This window comes from Silurus aristotelis (assembly GCF_946808225.1).
Source record: "Silurus aristotelis genome assembly, chromosome: 5".
Lineage (NCBI taxonomy): Eukaryota > Metazoa > Chordata > Actinopteri > Siluriformes > Siluridae > Silurus > Silurus aristotelis.
The window spans coordinates 33,900,726-33,921,756 of NC_139578.1; the positions used below are offsets into that span (position 1 = coordinate 33,900,726).

General features: G+C 43.8%; 2 protein-coding genes across 2 annotated transcripts in view; one reads left to right on the top strand and one right to left on the bottom strand.

Annotated features, from left to right (window-relative positions):
• The window catches only part of usp14 (ubiquitin specific peptidase 14 (tRNA-guanine transglycosylase)), an 8,444-nt gene extending 1,794 nt beyond the window's left edge, over positions 1–6,650 (top strand). The window contains exons 2-16 of the mRNA XM_083540989.1: positions 901–1,046; positions 1,844–1,876; positions 2,059–2,163; positions 2,491–2,594; positions 2,729–2,787; positions 2,890–3,020; positions 3,110–3,190; positions 3,273–3,355; positions 3,458–3,572; positions 3,670–3,735; positions 3,820–3,912; positions 4,005–4,133; positions 4,218–4,278; positions 4,363–4,470; positions 6,254–6,650. Of these exons, the coding sequence (XP_083397115.1) occupies positions 901–1,046; positions 1,844–1,876; positions 2,059–2,163; positions 2,491–2,594; positions 2,729–2,787; positions 2,890–3,020; positions 3,110–3,190; positions 3,273–3,355; positions 3,458–3,572; positions 3,670–3,735; positions 3,820–3,912; positions 4,005–4,133; positions 4,218–4,278; positions 4,363–4,470; positions 6,254–6,402 (1,463 nt within the window). The 3' untranslated portion in view covers positions 6,403–6,650. The remainder of the gene's footprint in view (positions 1–900; positions 1,047–1,843; positions 1,877–2,058; positions 2,164–2,490; positions 2,595–2,728; positions 2,788–2,889; positions 3,021–3,109; positions 3,191–3,272; positions 3,356–3,457; positions 3,573–3,669; positions 3,736–3,819; positions 3,913–4,004; positions 4,134–4,217; positions 4,279–4,362; positions 4,471–6,253) is intronic.
• Positions 6,651–8,414: 1,764 nt separating this feature from the next.
• On the bottom strand, positions 8,415–16,777 carry thoc1 (THO complex 1). Its single transcript, XM_083540978.1, has 21 exons — positions 16,640–16,777; positions 15,340–15,413; positions 15,151–15,211; positions 14,947–15,013; positions 14,414–14,532; positions 14,220–14,268; positions 13,957–14,052; positions 13,165–13,247; positions 13,010–13,077; positions 12,766–12,874; positions 12,308–12,442; positions 12,060–12,160; positions 11,884–11,950; positions 11,038–11,088; positions 10,817–10,887; positions 10,644–10,739; positions 10,446–10,511; positions 10,258–10,341; positions 9,957–10,104; positions 9,784–9,865; positions 8,415–8,812 (listed from the first exon to the last, which is right to left on the bottom strand). Exons 1-21 carry the CDS (start codon positions 16,685–16,687, stop codon positions 8,535–8,537), a joined length of 1,953 nt encoding a protein of 650 aa, XP_083397104.1. The 5' UTR covers positions 16,688–16,777; the 3' UTR covers positions 8,415–8,534.
• Positions 16,778–21,031: the final 4,254 nt, after the last annotated feature.

The window sequence follows — 21,031 nt, forward strand, 5'->3', positions numbered from 1 at the left end:
TCTATATAACTGTCTCTCTCTGTCTGTCGGTCTGTCTATATAACTGTCTCTCTCTGTCTGTCGGTCTGTCTATATAACTGTCTCTCTCTGTCTGTCGGTCTGTCTATATAACTGTATCTCTGTCTGTCTGTCGGTCTGTCTATATAACTGTCTCTCTCTGTCTGTCGGTCTGTCTATATAACTGTCTCTCTGTCTATATAACTGTCTCTCTCTGTCTGTCGGTCTGTCTATATAACTGTCTCTCTCTGTCTGTCGGTCTGTCTATATAACTGTCTCTCTCTGTCTGTCGGTCTGTCTATATAACTGTCTCTCTCTGTCTGTCGGTCTGTCTATATAATTGTCGGTCTGTCTATATAACTGTATCTCTGTCTGTCTGTCGGTCTGTCTATATAACTGTCTCTCTCTGTCTGTCGGTCTGTCTATATAACTGTCTCTCTCTGTCTGTCGGTCTGTCTATATAACTGTCTCTCTGTCTATATAACTGTCTCTCTCTGTCTGTCGGTCTGTCTATATAACTGTCGGTCTGTCTGTCTCTCTGTCTGTCGGTCTGTCTATATAACTGTCGGTCTGTCTGTCTCTCTGTCTGTCGGTCTGTCTCTGTCTGTCAGTCTGTCTAAATAACTGTCTGTCGGTCTGTCTGTCTGTCTCTCTGTCTGTCTCTTTTTTTTCTATACTTTCCTTCCTTTCTTCTTCAGAAGAGTTGTCTCTCCCCTGTGTCTTTTATTTTGAGTTTTTTTTCCAGTCTTTCCTTCATTTACGTATCTGTCTAGTTCTCTATCCTTCTGTCTCTTTCTTTCTGATTAATTGATTGATTAATGTTTGTGATGGATTTTAAGCACAGATCACTCTATTGTGTGTGTGTGTGTGTGTGTGTGTGTGTGTGTGTGTGTGTGTGTGTAGTGAATGTGAAGTGGGGTAAGGAGAAGTTTGAGGAGGTGGAGTTGAACACTGATGAACCCCCGATGGTGTTTAAAGCTCAGCTCTTCGCTCTTTCTGGAGTTCAACCTGATCGACAGAAGGTCATGGTGAAGGGAGGAACGCTGAAGGTGCAACACACACACACACACACACACACACACACACACACACAGAGTAACACATTCACATATACTCCGTAGTCAAACGTTTGTGAACACCTGAGCATAAGATTTGAACATCCCATTCCACATGTGGCCTCCATGTGCTCTTATAATGAGCTCCACTCTTCTGAGAAGATGATCCACTAGATTTTCATGGAGATTAATTCAGATACAGGGGTGTTAGTAAAGTTAGGTACTGATGTACTGTAGGTGAGATGTGCTGATGAGGCCTGGGGTGCAGTCACAGTCATTTGTTTAAGGAGCTGTAAAGCAGGAGATCTTCCACACACTTCCAACCCATGGAAAGCAGATCTTCATGGAGCTGGCTTTGTGAACAAATGCCATGCTGGAACAGGTTCAGGTCTCCTAGTTCAAGTGAAGGGAAAAAATTCAGCATCCTGTACAACAATTTGGAGAAGAACTGCATATGGGTGGTAAAGTCAGGTTTGCCATACAGTGTGTATGTACATCTCCATGAAGCTGTGATGTGAGATTTCCTCATCTCTCTCTCTTTCTCTCTCTCTCCCTGACCCCCTCCCTCTATCCCCCCCCCCTCTCCCTCTATCTCCCCCCCCTCTCCCTCTATCCCCCCCCCTCCCTCTATCCCCCCCCTCTCCCTCTATCCCCCCCCTCTCCCTCTATCCCCCCCCTCTCCCTCTACCCCCCCCCTCTCCCTCTATCCCCCCCTCTCCCTCTATCCCCCCCCCTCTCCCTCTATCCCCCCCCTCTCCCTCTATCCCCCCCTCCCTCTCCCTCTATCTCAGGATGAAGACTGGGGAAACATCAAGATCAAAAATGTGAGTACGGCTCCGAACACATCTGTAAGGAACGAGAAAAGTTTACAGAGATGCTTAAGGAGGAGTGTGTGTGTGTGTGTGTGTGTGTGTGTGTGTGTGTGTGTGTGTGTGTGTGTGTGTGTGTGTGTGTGTGTGTGTGTGTGTGTGTGTGTGTGTGTGTGTGTGTGTGTGTGTGTGTGTAGGGAATGACGTTCCTGATGATGGGATCAGCAGAGGCGCTTCCCGAGGAGCCGTCTGTTCGGCCGATGTTTGTGGAGGACATGACTGAAGAGCAGCTCGCCTCAGCCGTGAGACCCTTTCATTCGTTTATTCACTCCTGCTTTCATTCGTTTATTCACTCCTGCTTTCATTCGTTTATTCACTCCTGCTTTCATTCGTTTATTCACTCCTGCTTTCATTCGTTTATTCACTCCTGCTTTCATTCGTTTATTCACTCCTGCTTTCATTCGTTTATTCACTCCTGCTTTCATTCGTTTATTCACTCCTGCTTTCATTCGTTTATTCACTCCTGCTTTCATTCGTTTATTCACTCCTGCTTTCATTCGTTTATTCACTCCTGCTTTCATTTTACTTAAGTGCATCCTAATCGTGTGTGTGTGTGTGTGTGTGTGTAGATGGAGTTACCTTGTGGACTGACGAATTTGGGGAACACATGCTACATGAACGCCACAGTGCAGTGCCTCCGCTCAGTGCCTGAACTCAGAACCTCTCTTAAGAAGTGTGTGTGATGAGAACGCTTCATTACACAACTATAACCCTGTGTGTGTGTGGAGAAACCTAAAACGCTTACCTGTGTGTGTGTGTGTGTGTGTGTGTGTGTGTGTGTGTGTGTGTGTGTGTGTGTGTTTTCAGGTATTCTGGTGCGTTGAGATCCTCCGGAGCGAACGCGCCGCCTCAGTATATCACAGCAGGTAATGTGGGCGGAGCTATACACAGGGCTGATCACTGATTGGTCAAACAAAGTGGTGAGTACAGTATAAGTAACAATAGTGTGTGTGTGTGTGTTTGTGTAGCTCTGCGTGATCTATACGAGGCGATGGATAAAAGTTCCTCCTGTATTCCTCCTATCATCCTGCTGCAGTTCCTGCACATGGCCTTCCCTCAGTTTGCTGAGAAAGGAGACCAGGGACAGTATCTACAGCAGGTCAGTGTACACCCTGATCTCTAACCCTTTACACCCCAAATGACACTCAGTGAATCTGTGTGTGTGTGTGTGTGTGTGTGTGTGTGTAGGATGCCAATGAGTGCTGGGTCCAGCTGATGCGGGTTCTCCAGCAAAAATTAGAACCCGAAGAACCTGAAACCCCGATGGACGTAAGATACACGAGTTTTACATATTGGACCAGAGTAACAGCAGGAAATGTGTTGATACGTGTTCTCTGTTCCTAAACTGCAGACAGGTGACGCTGACGGCGCAGCTGTCGCTTCGTCTAAAAAGAATTTCATTGATAAGTTTTTTGGGGTGCAGTTTGACACTACGTATCCTTTTTTACCCCGATTCCGATAACAAATAAATTACTGCTTATTTTATATGCCGTGTGTGTGTGTGTGTGTGTGATCTTTAACTCGTAACTCGTGCAGAATGAAATGCACAGAGAAGGAAGACGAGGAACCCACCAAAGGAACAGAGAGCCAGCTGCAGATCAGCTGCTTCATCAACCAGGAGGTCAAATATCTGGCAACCGGCATTAAAATGGTTTGTTTTGATTGGTGGGAAAGTGTTTGTTCACTCAGTGTGCACTGGTTGATATTGTTTAATTAACGTCTTTGTTTCGCTCTTTTTCTTTCTCCAGCGCCTGCAGGAAGAAATAACTAAATTTTCTCCATCTCTAGAGAGGGATGCTCTGTATATTAAATCGGTACGACGCAACGTCATGCAATTCAGTCTCCTTGTCTGTTTGTTTGGTGCTCTTTAAAATAATTTGTCAATCTGTCCATTTCAGTCTAAAATCAGTCGTCTCCCGGCGTACCTCACTGTTCAGATGGTTCGCTTCTTCTACAAAGAGAAGGAGTCTGTTAACGCCAAAGTCCTGAAGGTAAGAACATCCTCATGGTAGGCCGACCAGGTCTTGAGCTGGATCAGGTCGGTCTCCTCCACTCCACTGAGCCTGTGTTCGTGTTTGTGTAGGACGTGAAGTTCCCCCTCATGCTGGACGTGTATGAGCTGTGCACAGCAGAGCTGCAGGAAAAAATGGTGTCTATGAGGTCCAAGTTCAAGGTCATGGAGGATAAAAAGCTGGAGAAACAGCAGCAGAAGGTAAGGTTTCTCACACTCGTCCAGCCTTTCCATGTGTACTGATGTCACACACAAGTTACAGTTCTCAACGTTTCTATTCCACAGATCAATAAAAAGATTGAAGCTCCAAAAGAAGTGAAATACGAAGCCTTTTCATTTCCTGATGGTGCGTATGCAGGCACTTTTCTGGGAACGTTTATGAAAACACTGTGAAGGATAACATGATTGAGAACGTTTTCTTGCTGTGCAGATTTGGGCTCCAATAACAGCGGTTACTACGACTTGCAGGCTGTTCTGACACATCAGGGCCGCTCAAGCTCCTCTGGCCATTACGTCGCCTGGGTCAAGAGGAAAGAAGGTGAGGATTTATTACATGTTTTTAAAGAAAAGTGTTTATTAAACTGCCACAAAGTTCATGTTTAAAAACGCTTCCAAAACCAACCAGACCCCAGTTTTCAAATATATGCCCACACAACCAACCAGACCCCAGCTCTCAAACAAAATACCCCACAACCAACCAGACCCCAGCTCACAAACAAAATGCCCCACAACCAACCAGACCCCAGCTCACAAACAAAATACCCCACAACCAACCAGACCCCAGCTCACAAACAAAATGCCCCACAACCAACCAGACCCCAGCTCACAAACAAAATACCCCACAACCAACCAGACCCCAGCTCACAAACAAAATACCCACACAACCAACCAGACCCCAGCTCTCAAACAAAATACCCCACAACCAACCAGACCCCAGCTCACAAACAAAATGCCCCACAACCAACCAGACCCCAGCTCACAAACAAAATGCCCCACAACCAACCAGACCCCAGCTCACAAACAAAATGCCCCACAACCAACCAGACCCCAGCTCACAAACAAAATGCCCCACAACCAACCAGACCCCAGCTCACAAACAAAATACCCCCACAACCAACCAGACCCCAGCTCACAAACAAAATGCCCCACAACCAACCAGACCCCAGCTCACAAACAAAATGCCCCCACAACCAACCAGACCCCAGCTCACAAACAAAATGCCCCACAACCAACCAGACCCCAGCTCTCAAACAAAATACCCCCACAACCAACCAGACCCCAGCTCTCAAACAAAATACCCCCACAACCAACCAGACCCCAGCTCACAAACAAAATGCCCCACAACCAACCAGACCCCAGCTCACAAACAAAATGCCCCACAACCAACCAGACCCCAGCTCACAAACAAAATGCCCCACAACCAACCAGACCCCAGCTCACAAACAAAATGCCCCACAACCAACCAGACCCCAGCTCACAAACAAAATGCCCCACAACCAACCAGACCCCAGCTCTCAAACAAAATGCCCCACAACCAACCAGACCTCAGTTCTCCTTCAAAAAACCCCCCACAACCAAACAGACCCCAGCTCACAAACAAAATACCCCCACAACCAATCAGACGCCAGCTCTCAAACAAAATGCCCCACAACCAACCAGACCCCAGCTCACAAACAAAATACCCCACAACCAAACAGACGCCAGCTCTCAAACAAAATGCCCCACAACCAAACAGACCCCAGCTCTCAAACAAAATACCCCCTCAAACAAAATACCCCCACAACCAATCAGACCCCAGCTCTCAAACAAAATACCCCCACAACCAATCAGACGCCAGCTCTCAAACAAAATGCCCCACAACCAACCAGACCCCAGCTCACAAACAAAATACCCCACAACCAAACAGACGCCAGCTCTCAAACAAAATACCCCCACAACCAATCAGACACCAGCTCTCAAACAAAATGCCCCACAACCAAACAGACCCCAGCTCTCAAACAAAATACCCCCTCAAACAAAATACCCCCACAACCAATCAGACCCCAGCTCTCAAACAAAATACCCCCACAACCAATCAGACCCCAGATCACAAACAAAATACCCCCCCCAACCAATCAGACCCCAGTTATCACACAAAACACCCCCCCCCAAACCAACCAGACCCCAGTCCTCAAACAAAATGCCCCAACACCAGACCCCAGTTCCTGCTTAAAACATCCTGACGATCATACCGCAGTAGAATGTGTAATATATGTATAGAACTGCCACATTCACGAAAGAAAAAACCCACACCAGTGATGGTTTTTGTCGGATTCTTGCAGATGAGTGGGTGAAGTTTGATGATGACAAGGTGAGCCTGGTCACACCTGAAGACATCCTGAAGCTTTCAGGAGGCGGAGACTGGCACATTGCTTATGTTCTGGTTTACGGTCCACGCCGTCTTGAAGTTATGGAAGAAGAACAGAAATAGCACTCGTACACACCTTCAGGAGTTCTTTACCATCATCTCCGAGCACTGTCTGCATAGGATGGGCAATAAACCCTGGTGTCTTTCAAACCCCACCTCTCATCACGTCAGCGTGGTCTGTGCGCAGGAGCCACCACTGACTCGTTTTCTCAATCTTTTTTTAAGTTTGTCTCATAACCTGTGGTCTTCAGACAATTAAAGCAGTTGATATGGTGATGAACGTCAAAATACACATTTCCTGATTTGCGCCAGTTGTGTCTTGTGGTCATGTCATGAATACGGCACTAGGGTCAGGTGGGAGGTTTGGGGAGAGGGGGTCAGGAGGGAGGTTGGGGGAGAGGGGGTCAGTTGAGAGGTTGGGGGAGAGGGGATCAGGAGGTAAGTTTGGGGAGAGAGGATCAGTTGAGAGGTTAAGGTTGGAGGTTTGGAAGGGATCAGGAGGGAGGTTTGGGGAGAGGGGATCAGGAGGGAGGTTAAGGTTGGAGGTTTGGGGAGAGGGGATCAGGCGGGAGGTTTGGGGAGAGGGGATCAGGAGGGAGGTTAAGGTTGGAGGTTTGGGGAGGGGATCAGGAGGGAGGTTAAGGTTGGAGGTTTGGGGAGAGGGGTTCAGGAGGGAGGTTTGGGGAGAGGGGATTAGGAGGGAGGTTAAGGTTGGAGGTTTGGGAAAAGGGGTTCAGGAGGGAGGTTTGGGGAGAGGGGTTCAGGAGGGAGGTTTGGGGAGAGGGGATCAGGAGGGAGGTTAAGGTGGGAGGTTTGGGGAGAGGGGATCAGGAGGGAGGTTTAGGGAGAGGGGATCAGGAGGGAGGTTAAGGTTGGAGGTTTGGGGAGAGGGGATCAGGAGGGAGGTTAAGGTTGGAGGTTTGGGGAGGGGATCAGGAGGGAGGTTAAGGTTGGAGGTTTGGGGGGAGGGGATCAGGAGGGAGGTTAAGGTTGGAGGTTTGGGGAGAGGGGTTCAGGAGGGAGGTTAAGGTTGGAGGTTTGGGGAGAGGGGTTCAGGAGGGAGGTTAAGGTTGGAGGTTTGGGGAGAGGGGTTCAGGAGGGAGGTTAAGGTTGGAGGTTTGGGGAGAGGGGTTCAGGAGGGAGGTTAAGGTTGGAGGTTTGGGGAGAGGGGTTCAGGAGGGAGGTTAAGGTTGGAGGTTTGGGGAGAGGGGTTCAGGAGGGAGGTAGGGGGAGAGGGGATCAGGTGAGAGGTTTGGGGAGAGGGGTATACTTTTTCTTGAATACTGAATTTGGTAACACTAGTAGATTACTGCTAGTCATTCCACGCTAACTTGGAGGTATTACATAAGCAGGTTAATTTGAACCATGGTTAAGGCTCTGGCTTCCAGTTTAGGAGGTCAGTGGTTCAAGCCCCAGCACCACCAAGGTTGGGCCCTTGAACAGGGCCCTTAACATTTACATTTAACCCATATAACCCTTAACCCTCAACTCCACCAGGGGTGCTATATTATGACTTCCAGACTATCTGGGAAACATGAAGAAATAATTTGACTGCAGTATATGACAAGGTGGTTCTTCTTGTCCATAATCAGAAAGCAATTAGGGTTAGGGTTTACATTCAGCCACGCCCATTAAACAATTTTTAATGAAAAATAAAACAGCACCTCCCAGTGGGCAGTATGAGCCAAACCCCTCAATTCTTTATTTAAGGCTGCCATGACTTTTGTCCTGGTTGATTTATCGTACTTGAGCACCATTTACGGATCGGTTCCTTCGTACCTGATCGAGTCTTAATTATCCACACACCAAGCTTAAAGGATCAAAAGTAAGCAGACACTTTGGCCGTTTCCTTTTTATTTATTTATTTATATATATATATATATATATATATATATATATATATATATATTCATTCATATATTCATGCTAGGTCGCTACGGTCTTAGCGTCTGATAAGATGGAGTACAGATTGTTTTCATGTGCTCAAGGTAGAGCCGTGTGAACATTCTCAGATCGTCCACCTGCTGACTTTTGTGTAAAAGAAAACGTTCAAACACAAGAAACTGATGCAGATGGAAGTGAAGTGTGCGAATGCAACACGACTGCTGTTTTATTTGCAAACACATCCACAATCTGTACAGAACACCACGTGGAATTCAGGAAAAGAGTTAAAAACAAGGTCTGGGCGTTAGAGCTCACGTCTCGCTGAAGCACTGCGCGATGTCGCCGAAGCCGGCAGCGTTTAGAGCCGTCACCAGGCTCTCCATGGTGGCCTGCGCATCCTCGCGGTCCTGCCAGGACACCAGCATCATTTTGGCCTGAAGCTCCATGTCGTCGCTGTCGGCTTCGATGTCGCGTATCTCCGCCTCCTTCACGTCCAGGTGAGGGGCGAGCTTCTTCCACTGCACTCCCAGCTTCTTAGCGATTTCATCCATCTGGCTGTTTGTCACAAGTTTACTCTGAATGCTGGGACCTGATGTGGAGAAAAAAAATTTATTAAATTAGACTAATGAGCCAAACGTATCGAGACACCTGGATTTTCCACCCATATGTGGTTCATCAGCAGGTCTTTGGATCGGATGTGTAGCATGAACAACCCTTCACTTGAACTCCGAGACCCAAAGTCCGAACCTGATTTTACTAACACCCTTGTGTCTGAATGAATCTCCACAAAATCTTGTGGAAGAGTGGAGCTCATAATAAGAGCACATGGGGACTTAATGTGGAAGGGGAATTTCTGGAAAAACTTACACCAATCTTACGGTCAGGTGTCCACAAACTTTTGGCCATACAATATATTTGTGCGTCGCTGTGGAAAAGGACGACTGCTAAATGCAGCAAATGTAAATATATAAATATATAAATATATATCGTGTATTAGTTTGAATTTTACTAAAATAAATAAATAAAAATTCCTAAAAAATCCACTCCAAAAAACCTCTGATTAAATAAAAATGAATGAAAAAATATAGTTAAAAATTTTATATAATATTTCTATAAACACCATATAACAAATAAATAAATTAATAAGGAATACATTTACAAAATACATTTCAATAATTGTCAAGTATAAAGTTTTTTATGGTCATCTAAATAAATATATTAAAAAACAAATAAATGTAATAATAAAATGATTGGGTTTGATTACATGAATCTTAATATGAGCAACTCAAATACAAAAAGTGACTGTTTTAAAAATCTTTTCACATTAAAAACTGTTTAATATTAAAAATGTAATATATGAAATTAAACATTTTGGTAATAAAACAATAAAATTGTTATTTGTGAACATTAAATGTTTTAAAAAAGGTTTCTACACTGATTCTGTTCTGGAAGGAGAACGTGACAGTGACCCTGGAAAAGAGCATCTATCTGTGTCTGTGTCTGTGTGTGTGTGTGTGTGTGTGTGTGTGTGTGTGTGTGTGTGTGTGTGCGCGCACTCACTGTCATTGCTCTCCTTAAGCAGGTTGTCTCCATTCTCGTCCTCCTCCTCTCCTGTCTTTATCTCCTCAGATGGAATGTCTTTCTGAAAGATGGAAACAAAAAATCCCATAAACACGAGGTGTGTGTGTGTGTGTGTGTGTGTGTGTGTGTGTGTGTGTGTGTGTGAGACTCACAGGCAGCTCCTTGGCCAGTTTGATCACCATGTTCTCCAGATAATCCTCTAAACTCTTGAACTGTTGGTTGGTCGGCTGGAAGAAGTGTGGACTGCGGCGTGACAGGAGACGGAGAGATCTCCAACCGTAATTCGAGTTCCTCACCACTCTAACACACACACACACACACACACACACACACACACACACACACACACACACACACACACACACACACACACACACACACACAGGGTATAAGGGTAAAGGACAGAAGAAGAGGGCGTAGAAGACCGAGAGGTAGATATATAAGACTGTGTACTTGTACTGATCCTCCACCATGTTGGTCGGGTCGGCCTGCTCAATGGCCTCCTCAAAAAACTCCTCCAGTGTTGGCATAAACTCCCTTCGGTTACACACACACACACACACACACACACACAGGGTTATAAGCGGTCACTAGTATAGTATAATAATTGCGTTTAGATGTTCAGGTTTGGAATCACACACCTGCTGTCAGTCTTACAGGCCTCCATGTTGTCAGGATTGAGGTTCCACAGTCTGGTGAGTTCATCACTGAGATCCAGAGAACATGCAGATCATTCGTTATTTATAGAAGATTAACTGTTCATTTAGTTACAGTTTTTACTTCAGCACCTCTTGTGGAAATGTACCAAAAGCAGAATATCTAATGGGTCTGGTTCTTACTTCCCCATGAGGATTTTACGCTCCGGTCCTTTACCCAGGAAGTCCTCGGGCGCCGGGCGCTTCCTGTAGGCCCGCTGAGGTTTAGCGTCTGCGGCTCTGTGAGACACGAGACGATATTCAGTTAATAAAAACCCCCGAGACACAAACATGGCATCAAAGTTACTCAGGAATACCTTTCTTTGACAAAGCTTGGACATCCCTCGTTCTTCCAGGCGTTCCAGTTTTCCTCCGTGTTTAGAATGCGCTGTAGATCGAGTCACGTGATCACGTTAACGCCACATTTATTATCGTTAAAGAATCTCTGTAAACTCAAGTGGGAATTTTGATGCTGATGGAAAATTCCAGGATGTAACAAAGTGATTTATTAGACATGAGGAGTTCAGTGCAGTCGTACCTCCACCATCACAGCAAACTTCTCACCATCGGGAGGCGTTTCTCTGAGTAACTACATGGAAAAAAATCAAGAGGAGTAAAATGATAGTGTGAGCTGTGACAGACATTCTGATAATCATCCAGTCTCATGTGACAGACAGATAGATGGATGGATAGAGAGGAGGAAAAAAGGAGACAGGAAATTGAAGAGAAACATGGACAGAGGACAGGAATGAAAAAAAGCATCAGACAGGAAGCAAAAAAGGCTAGTGGCAAAAAGAGAAAACTAGACAGGAAAGGGGAAGAAAATTGGACAGGGTAGAGGGAGCGAATCGGACAGGGCGCGAATCGGACGGGGTAGGGGAGCGAATCGGACGGGGTAGGGGGAGCGAATCGGACGGGGTAGGGGGAGAGAATCGGACGGGGTAGGGGGAGAGAATCGGACGGGGTAGGGGGAGAGAATCGGACGGGGTAGGGGGAGAGAATCGGACAGGGTAGGGGGGGAGAATCGGACAGGGTAGGGGGAGAGAATCGGACAGGGTAGGGGGAGAGAATCGGACAGGGCAGGGTAGAGGGAGAGAATCAGACGGGGGGGGGAGAATCGGACAGGGTAGGGGGGGAGAATCGGACAGGGTAGGGGGAGAGAATCGGACAGGGCAGGGTAGGGGGAGAGAATCGGACAGGGCAGGGTAGAGAATCGGACAGGGCAGGGTAGAGGGAGAGAATCAGACAGGGGGGGGGAGAATCGGACAGGGTAGGGGGGGAGAATCAGATGGTGATACAAAGAAACGTAAAGCTATATTCCTACATGCATCTGTATATAAATTACACAACAGAACATGAATAGAATTGTTTTAAAGACACTAACCTGATATACGAGCTTCGTGGTCTCCTCCATCCAGGACGTCTGATCATCATTGAGGACACAATTGGAGCTGAGCAGGAGAGAGAGAGAGAGAGAGAATTATGGTTAGAGATGGAATAAAAGTTTAAGTAGGTTAGTGTAATTCAACCATAAAAGCAGCATTTTGCTCTGTTTCTCACCTTTTGAACTTGACCTGACCCTTGAGGTACTGGAAGAGGATGAGGTACTGGAGCAGGATGTGACGTCTGAAGTTACTGTCACTAAGCTGCAGATCCATTAACTACACACACACACACACACACACACACACACACACACACACACACACACACACACACACACACACACACACACACATTTTAAAAGATTAGTCTGGATCCAAATTAAATCACTACTGAGCCTCTTTATTTATGATCAAATACTACACCTTCTCGCTGGTTAGGAACTTCGCAAAATAAACATGTTCCCCTCCGGCTGTATGCATCTCTTCACGCTTCCTCCTGGAGGCCTGAGTGTCGTCCAGCTTAAAGCTCTTGAACACTGCCAATGTCTCGTCTGAGTACTGAGGGGAGAGAGGAACGCTGGGTTAATACTGAACAAATAATTGCTGAGATCAGATCCTGAGAAGGTGAGCCAGCCAGAAATTAAGAAAAAATAAGGAGAAATGGAGGGGGAAAAGGGGTGTGAGAGACAGGTATGGATGGAAAAAAGAGGAGTGCAAGAAAGGAATGGAGTGAAAAGAAAGGCGAGCCAGCCAGGAAGAAATGGAGAAATAAGACACCAGATCTTTACAGGAATTGAGGAGAACAAGAAGGAAGTGTGATTCAGGGAATTCAGGAAAAGAGAACCTGTAAAGAACAAGAGATTCACAACCTGTGTGCTCACCTTAATGAAGGTGATCCAGGAGAACTTATCATAGCATTGCACTGGGTTCCTGAAGTAATCCTGCAGTGTCCAGAACTTCCTGTACAGGTTGTAGTCTATCGGAATGGCACTAAACACACACACACACACACACACACACACACACACACACACACACACACACACACACACACACACACAATTCAGTTGGTATAGAAACTAAGACGAGACGAAAACGACATGTTGACGGTTTATTGTTTCTCACCATGGAGCGGGTGTCTCTTCATCTCCCATTTCTCCTTCTTCCATCCCATCCTCTTTAACCTCAGAGCTCTGGGAGAAGATAATCAGATGTTCATGGTTACTTTCATTCAGAATAATAAAGCTATAATTTGCAATGGAAGGTGTGGAGGTGTGTACCTGCTGCCCGAGCGTGCTCTCCTGTTCGTTCTTGTTGAACACCGTGATGTTCTCCAGGTTAAACTGACTCTGGAGGTTCAGACCTGAATAGAAGAATAGGCAGTGGCTCAGAGTCCGTAAGAAACATTGGGGGGAGACCTTTAACACGAGAATCAACCAATGAAGCATTATTCTCTGCGTCTGTTAGAAAATTAAAAAAAAAAAGCTCCCAGCCCAGTCTCATGTCTCCTGCAGTTTGTCTTTGGTTTCTTTCTTCTCAGTCTCCACCCTGAGCAGTTTACTGAAACCCTGGTGCTGAATTGAACAGCTCTGCAGCATGACACACCCAAAGCCGTGCTTCACTCTGGGATTTTATCAGTGTAGATAGTGGTCCAGTGATCATCCTCTAGATTTGAGCTCCTTCAGAGTGTGTTCATGGGAATTCATTAGGAATTTGGGGAAATTGATAGTTTATATCATACACAAACATGAATATAAACTGCTAGCTCCATGAAGAGCTTCCATCCATGGATTTGGTGGAAGAACTCCTGCTATAGACCTCAAAACTCTGGAACATCACCACAGGCCTCCTCATCTCACCTACACCAGGAGCCTACTTTACTAACACCCTTGTGCCTGAATGAATCTCCAAAAATCTCGAAGAGCATCTTCCCAAAAGAAGAAGAGGCTATTATAACAGGGAATGGACACCTGATGTAGAAAGGGATGTTCACATAGCAGTCTGATGGTCAGGTTTCCACAAACTTTGGACCCTAAATATAAATATATGAGAGAGTCTGGGAAGATGGTTACCTGATTTCTCAGACAGAGGGAAGAGACGAGCGAGGAAGAGCTGAATCCTTCCACAGAACACCGTATTCTGGGATTTAGACAGCCTACGCAGGAGATCTACACACACACACACACACACACACACACACACACACACACACACACACACACACACACACACACACACACACACACACACACACACACACACACACACACACACACCTTCGTACACCTTTACACAACAGTAATAAATCCAAGAGTGTCGTATAATCGTATCTCACCGTTACACATCCTCAACAAGTAGTTCTTCCCTGCTGAGTAGAAGGAACTCTGCACAAACAAACAAACACACACACACACACACACACACACACACACACACACACACACACACACACACACACGTCAACCTTAGAATCATCTAAATCAACACACACATGCGTATACACACACACACACACACACACACACTCACAGATTTCCATGTGGAGACGTTCTCTTCGACGAATGAGAAGATCCGGTCGCACTGATCCAGAGGGAGACAGTCGAGAACGTCTCCGAGCAACAGGAACGGAGTGCTGGCTGAGCAGATAGCTACACACACACACACACACACACACACACACACACACACACACACACACACACAGCTGATATTTGGTTTCTGTATTGTATGTGACTCAGGACACGCCTCGTCTCCGTAGTGCTTTATTCGGTCATATTGACGTAGCAGCAGCGGTGCTGAGAGAAACGAGGAGAAATCCATCTACATAGAAAACTACGATCACAAATGATCCGGCGCGTTTTACATAGTAAAGGTGTAGTGCATCTACTAATAATTATAGAGAAATAAATCACTTCTGACACTGAAGACTGCTTACAAACAAATCCACTCATTAGGGGCCTGAGGAAGGAGCTGTTACTATAGAAACGTCATCTGATATCAGATTAACCGACCAATCAGAACACGGGATTCTACAGCGAGACGACGTCTCTTTTGGTTCTCACCCTCGGTGACGGCGCTGATGCTGATGGAGATGAGGGAGAGATGATCCTCCACATCTGCATGCTTGACCTGGAGAAAAGCAAACGAAAATGTATTCACGCCTAGACACTTGTAGGGTCAAAAGTTTGTGGACACCCGACCAAAAGATTGTTATCTGCTTCTTTATGAACATCTGTAACAGTAACACGAGGGAAGATAAAACTCACAATCTGCTCCTCCAGGACGACGCGCAGGGACTGGTCCAGAGTGCTCTTCTTCTCCGTCTCGCTGCCAAACAAAAGAAAGGGAACATTCCTGATTCATCTACAAAACACAACCCAACATGCACCATGAAACAGTTCCTGTCTGATCTACAGAAGGGTCTCGGTGCGTCCCAGGCGGCACTGATAACTTACTTTGCAGGGAAATGGTTAAAAACGCTCATCAGCGGTTTGCAGCTTCGGGTCTCCAGAGCATTTCTGGTGGCAGCCTGCAAAAATATCGATATATATTTTATTTCTTTCTCCAGCTGATCAAATCCAGGAAATCACACACAACCCAACACAAGACAACATACAGTCAAACACTCTTTATGACTGTTCTGGAACATTCTGGAAGAAACACAATAGATTTTTCAGTGTAATACTGCAGTGAAGTCAGCAGAGATAATAGATTTGTAGTTTTATATATATATATAAAAACAACAAATCATCGGCTTACTAGAAAAAATACTTCTAACGCATGTCCCTTTCACAAAAATTAAAACAATAAATCCAGATTTTCTTTTTCCTGTTCTATCTGCAGGAAGTTACAGCTCTACCTCTGCCATGTTAATCTGTATTCTATGTGACTCTCAGGACACGCCTCGGTCTCCGTAGTGATGCGTCATATTCACGTAGCAGCAGCGGTGCTGAGAGAACACGCTCGAGAAACGAGGGGGAAAAAATGGGCCTTCGTAGAAAACGTTGATCGTAAATGACTTTCTACATAATAAGAGTTCAGCACATCTGCTCATAATTATATCGAAATAAATCTTTTACTGATGCGAATATGAAAACACCAGTAGTCTATAGTCCTTTGACTTCTCCTGGTTGAAATCCTGAGTAGCCTACAAGAAGAGTGGCTCCTTCTCATCCTCTCCATGTTGGATTTCTAAAGCAGGAATGTTCTCCAGATCCCAGAACTTCATAGGTGGATCAGAACAGGTGCTTCAGAATCTGGTCTTTGGACCGGCAGCGCTTTCTCAGAACGCTGGGGTGTTCCTGAGCAGGACAGTGTTGGGGTTTAAGATCCTGAGCACCTTGGAGGACAGGGTTGAAGTGAGTACTCTGGAGCAGACCCTGGCAGACCTTCATCATCACCAAAGTTCTCCAAGTCTCCATTTTTGTGCAGTATTTCAGTGTTAAATAACCAGAAATATTCGTGTAAAAGATCTCTCTCTCTCTCTCTCTCTCTCTCTCTCTCTCTCTCTCTCTCTCTCTCTCTCTCTCTCACACACACACACACACACACACACACACACACACACACACACACACACACACACACACACACACACACAACCTATACTTTCCTTTGATTTTGTTGTTACAATCAGAACCGGTGATATAATAAATAAAAATATACGTAAAACTTGGTAAATACACACACACGTTATCGCAATTTCCTTTAAAACAAATAAAGAATAAATAAAAAAACACAGAATTATTTGTTTACCGTGAATTTATCTCTCGCGTCTACCGAATTGAACACAACCGGCGCCATCTTTCTTCTCCAACGCGCCTGCGCTGTTTTACTTCCGGGTGCTTTTCACTTCCGGTTTCTTTCGGCGGGAGAAAATGGCGCCTACAGTCCAGTAGAGGATGATGTAGAGCTGTGGAGAAACTCACAGCACATCCTTTTCACTTTATTATAATCAAATACGACTCAATAAACCTGCACACTTGTTCTATTATCGACACAAGCCCTGTTTTTAACCCTTTTAATGATTTCATGTGTTTAATAATAAAGTTTAATATGTTTTAAGGACAAAACACCAGAAGCACCAACGTGTCGATCCTCATACATAAGAACCAACAAATTAAAGCATTTAGTTCAGTTAAAGTAAAGATACACTCGATTATTACTCATTTAAAACTTTCACTTGAGTAAAAGTACAAAAGTTTTTACCTTCATATGTACTTCAGTATCCAAAATACTGATTTATTATAACTTTTATGTTTTTATGTTAATTTTTATCACAAGATTCTTCACTTAATTACCTCAGTTTCTGTGTAAAGACTCGAATGTGACTCCCAGCACACTGATCTATTAATAAAATTATATTAATGACTCAAACACTGATTGATTTCTATTATAATTATCATGAACACAAATCGTTCTTTAATAAAACGTGTAAACGAGGTCCCGTGTGTTGTGGCGAGTTCGAGTCTGGAGTTTCTTCATCATTTGTTCCTCTCCAAATGTTCTGCTTGATGTTGAACTGATGCTGAACTGTATGTTGGAACTGTATGTTATCAGTAGATACACCAGGCGCCGATCAGAACACGTGTAAAACAGAGCGTGCGCTCAATCCTGATTGGTGATTTCACCAGTTATGTTTTTATCCTCGTAAATAAAAACAAACGACTGATTTTCAAAAATAAATAATTTGACTTTGAAATGTAGTGAAGTTAAAGTAAAAATTGAAATGGAAATAACTTCAGAAAAAGTACAGATACGTGAAAAATTGACTTAGGTACAGTAACAAATTACATTTACTTCTTTTTGTCAACTACTGAGTATAAAGTAGAGAGAATTAATGAAAGAAAACATCCAAATCATACCAGTATCCAGTATCATCCTGTGCATTTCACCCCAGGCCTTCAGTGATGTCCTGCCTGAATCAATCCACCTCTTAATCCCATCATCTTGACGTCACGTTTACAGAAACCATCAGTACTATAGAGAAACGCATAACAGTAGAACAGAGCGCTGCATTTACAGTCAGGAATCTCACAGTGAGAATGAACGTCATCACTACAGGAAAAAACCCAATGAACACAATTCAACATCTCCTTTCACTGGAGCCACAACTGCACCTCCACATACATCATCTCCAACAGAGGCATCGATATTGACTAAATGAAGGCAAAAATGTGATAAAGTCTGTATGTATATATATATGATTTTTGTGCTACAGATGCGGTTTGTGAACTCTGATCAGTGATGCTCTCTGACGTCCAATCAAAGGATATGAAAATGCTGACGGTATTATGCTGTATGTCTGCTAGATGGCATCAGAGTCGCTGACTTGAAATCTGATTGGACAGCAAACAACATGGATTAGAAGCTACATAAAGCCCACAGTCTTTATTTTGGGCAGTTCCCTTTGACCCCAGCAATACATGAGAGAAACACTGTGGAATGGAGAGAATCGACTTTTGGTAATAATTTAATACCTATTCATGGACAAACAATATATTAAAACATAAGTCAATAATTCAGATGTTTGGACTTTGGTTCTGTTATTTGGTGGGTTTTAAATTCCCCAAATATTCGATTCAATTAATTTCATGTTTATTTGTTTTGCATTTTTAACAATAAACGTTTTCTCAAAGCAGCTTTACACAGATAATGTGGTGATTAAAGTATTAGTTTCAATCATGATTTGATGCTAATGAGGTAATGATGTACTGCAAACCAATCTGTAATGGTTTTAATGGTTATAAAAGGAATTGTATTGGTATTAATGGATATTATTTAATGGAATATGAGTCTCTTCTGGGAATTTGTCACCTTTTATTAATGCCATACTTTGTCCAACACCAGTAAGGACCATTAGGACACCAATAAGGTTTCAGATTCTTAGTTATTAGGTTTTAATAATGGTTTAATGCTATTGATGACATGATTAGAAACCATTCTGTAATAGTTTTAATGCTTCAAATGGGAATTGTATTGGTTTTAATGGAAACTCTAATGTTCTATAGGTAATGATTGCCTTGTATTAATGGAATGCTCTGTCTAACAAAATTAGGGACCATCAGAACACCTTTGGTATCTTTGGTTATTAGTTTTGACAGTATTTTGTAAATATTATATATATATACTCATGCCGCCATATTGGAAACTATTTTGTATTGTAAGGATTTAATGGTTATAATTTATATTGTTTTGTTTTAATCAAAACTGTACAAGAGTTTGGGTCCCTACTGGTAATTTTTTGCCTTGAAACCATTAAGGGCCAGTAAAATACCTTTGGTACCATTAGTAGATCACATATTGGTATCTAATGGACACCAGTAAGGACCATTAGGACACCAGAAATGTTCCAGATACTTAGTTATTTCAATAATAGGTTTCTAATGGTGTCATGATGTAAAGAATAACACTATCTATTGGAAACCATTCTGTATTGTTTGTATTGGGTATGATGGGAATCATATTGGTTTTAATGTAAACTCTAATGGTGTACGGGTCGCTACTGGTAATTTGTTGAATCCTGTTGATATTAGAACGTTTCAGGAGCGCTGTAATGTGTGTAATGACCTCTAATCATTATCTACAAATGATTTACTCCTTCATCAGCAGAACAGAAAAATAGAAACACAAGGAAAGAGGACACACACACACACACACACACACACACACACACACACACACACACACACACACATAATCGAACACATTGTACTGAGTCACCAATCTTCCATTTATAAAGAGACAATGCAGTGTGTGTGTGTGTGTGTGTGTGTGTGTGTGTGTGTGTGTGTGTGTGTGTGTGTGTGTGTGTGTGTGTGTGTGTGAAGGAATTTGTCCTCATTTCTCCACTTCAGTATGCTGGACACTGATAAACACTGGCACACACTTTAACCAGGCACATATTTACACATAACACACACCATTCTACTGCAGTGAAGTAAAATATCACACACACACACACACACACACACACACACACAAATCAATATGTAGTTGTATAGTTGTTATAAAATGATTATATTTACATACACACACTGATAGAGAAACAGACAGATTGAAAGAAAGAGACTGAGAGAGAGAGAGAGAGAGAGAGAGGGGGGGGGGTTGACTCATTAAATAAAAATAAAAAAAGATAAATAAATAAATAAATAAATAAATAAATAAATAAATAAATAAATAATCAGACATGCCTGATGGGTGTGTGGGGGAGGGGTGTGATCATTTAGTTCAGTTCTGGTGTAAAGTACAATTCATCCTCTACTACAGAACACAGAGCTTCATTACAACACCACACATCCTCAAACATCTCCAGCTCCTCCACACACTTATACACATTACCATCAAACACAATCCTGCATTTTATCAGTCTGGAGAAGATCCTGGTTGTGTTATTTAGTTTTTTCTGCTCAGGAATGTGGACATTTTCTCCTGCCCCCATTAAAAGTAATCAGTTAGCGCATAAACCTGTTTCTCCTGACGTACTTAAGACCAGGAATAAAACGCTGAAAAGTAAAATTCACATTAAAGGAACTTAAAATAGGTTTTAAAAGCTGAAACAGTGACTGTAACCTGGAGCAGAGAGTAAAAGTGTGAAAAACAGTTTCTCTCTGTGAACAGAACGGAGTCCTGTAGAACATCAGGGTTTAAAATAAAAGAGTTCACAGAGATGATGCAGTGTAAAATCCTCCACTGGAGCTCGGTTTGTACAGTGTCTCCACTCTGGTTTAATATCATCATTAAACCCAAGAACATTTCTCCAACGGGGGGGGATTCCACCCTCCCACTCAGTTTATTCTTATTCAAAACCTTAACACAGGTCCTGTAGAGCAGCTTCCCTGTCACTGTCCCAAAGTTCATCTCCCCTTCACGTGCACTCCAGGAGGGGGCGCTCACACCCGTCGAGGTCAGGAGCGATGTCCAGCTGGGGAAAGAGTTCCCTTTTCTGCAGGTTGATTTCTCAGATTGATTAAAAGAGGTTCAATAGCTTGAGTGTACAGCATTCCTGAGAGTGAGCAGCCCTGCCTGATCCCTCTGTACACTCTAAAAGCAGAACATAAACCAACATTAACCTTCAGCACACTCTCAATTTCACTGTACAGCACCCTGATCATGGCTCTGAAACCAGGGTTGAACCCAAAGCTTTCC

What these genes read in the sequence shown, in the direction of transcription:
- thoc1 (XM_083540978.1), bottom strand. Translation starts at nt 16,687, where the DNA reads ATGGCGCCGGTTGTGTTCAATTCGGTAGACGCGAGAGATAAATTCACG. An exon ending in CCAAGCTTTGTCAAAGAAAG is followed by an intron (nt 10,740 to 10,816) that starts GTATTCCTGAGT and finishes CGTGTCTCACAG; the next exon opens with AGCCGCAGACGCTAAACCTC. An exon ending in GCCTGTAAGACTGACAGCAG is followed by an intron (nt 10,342 to 10,445) that starts GTGTGTGATTCC and finishes GTGTAACCGAAG; the next exon opens with GGAGTTTATGCCAACACTGG.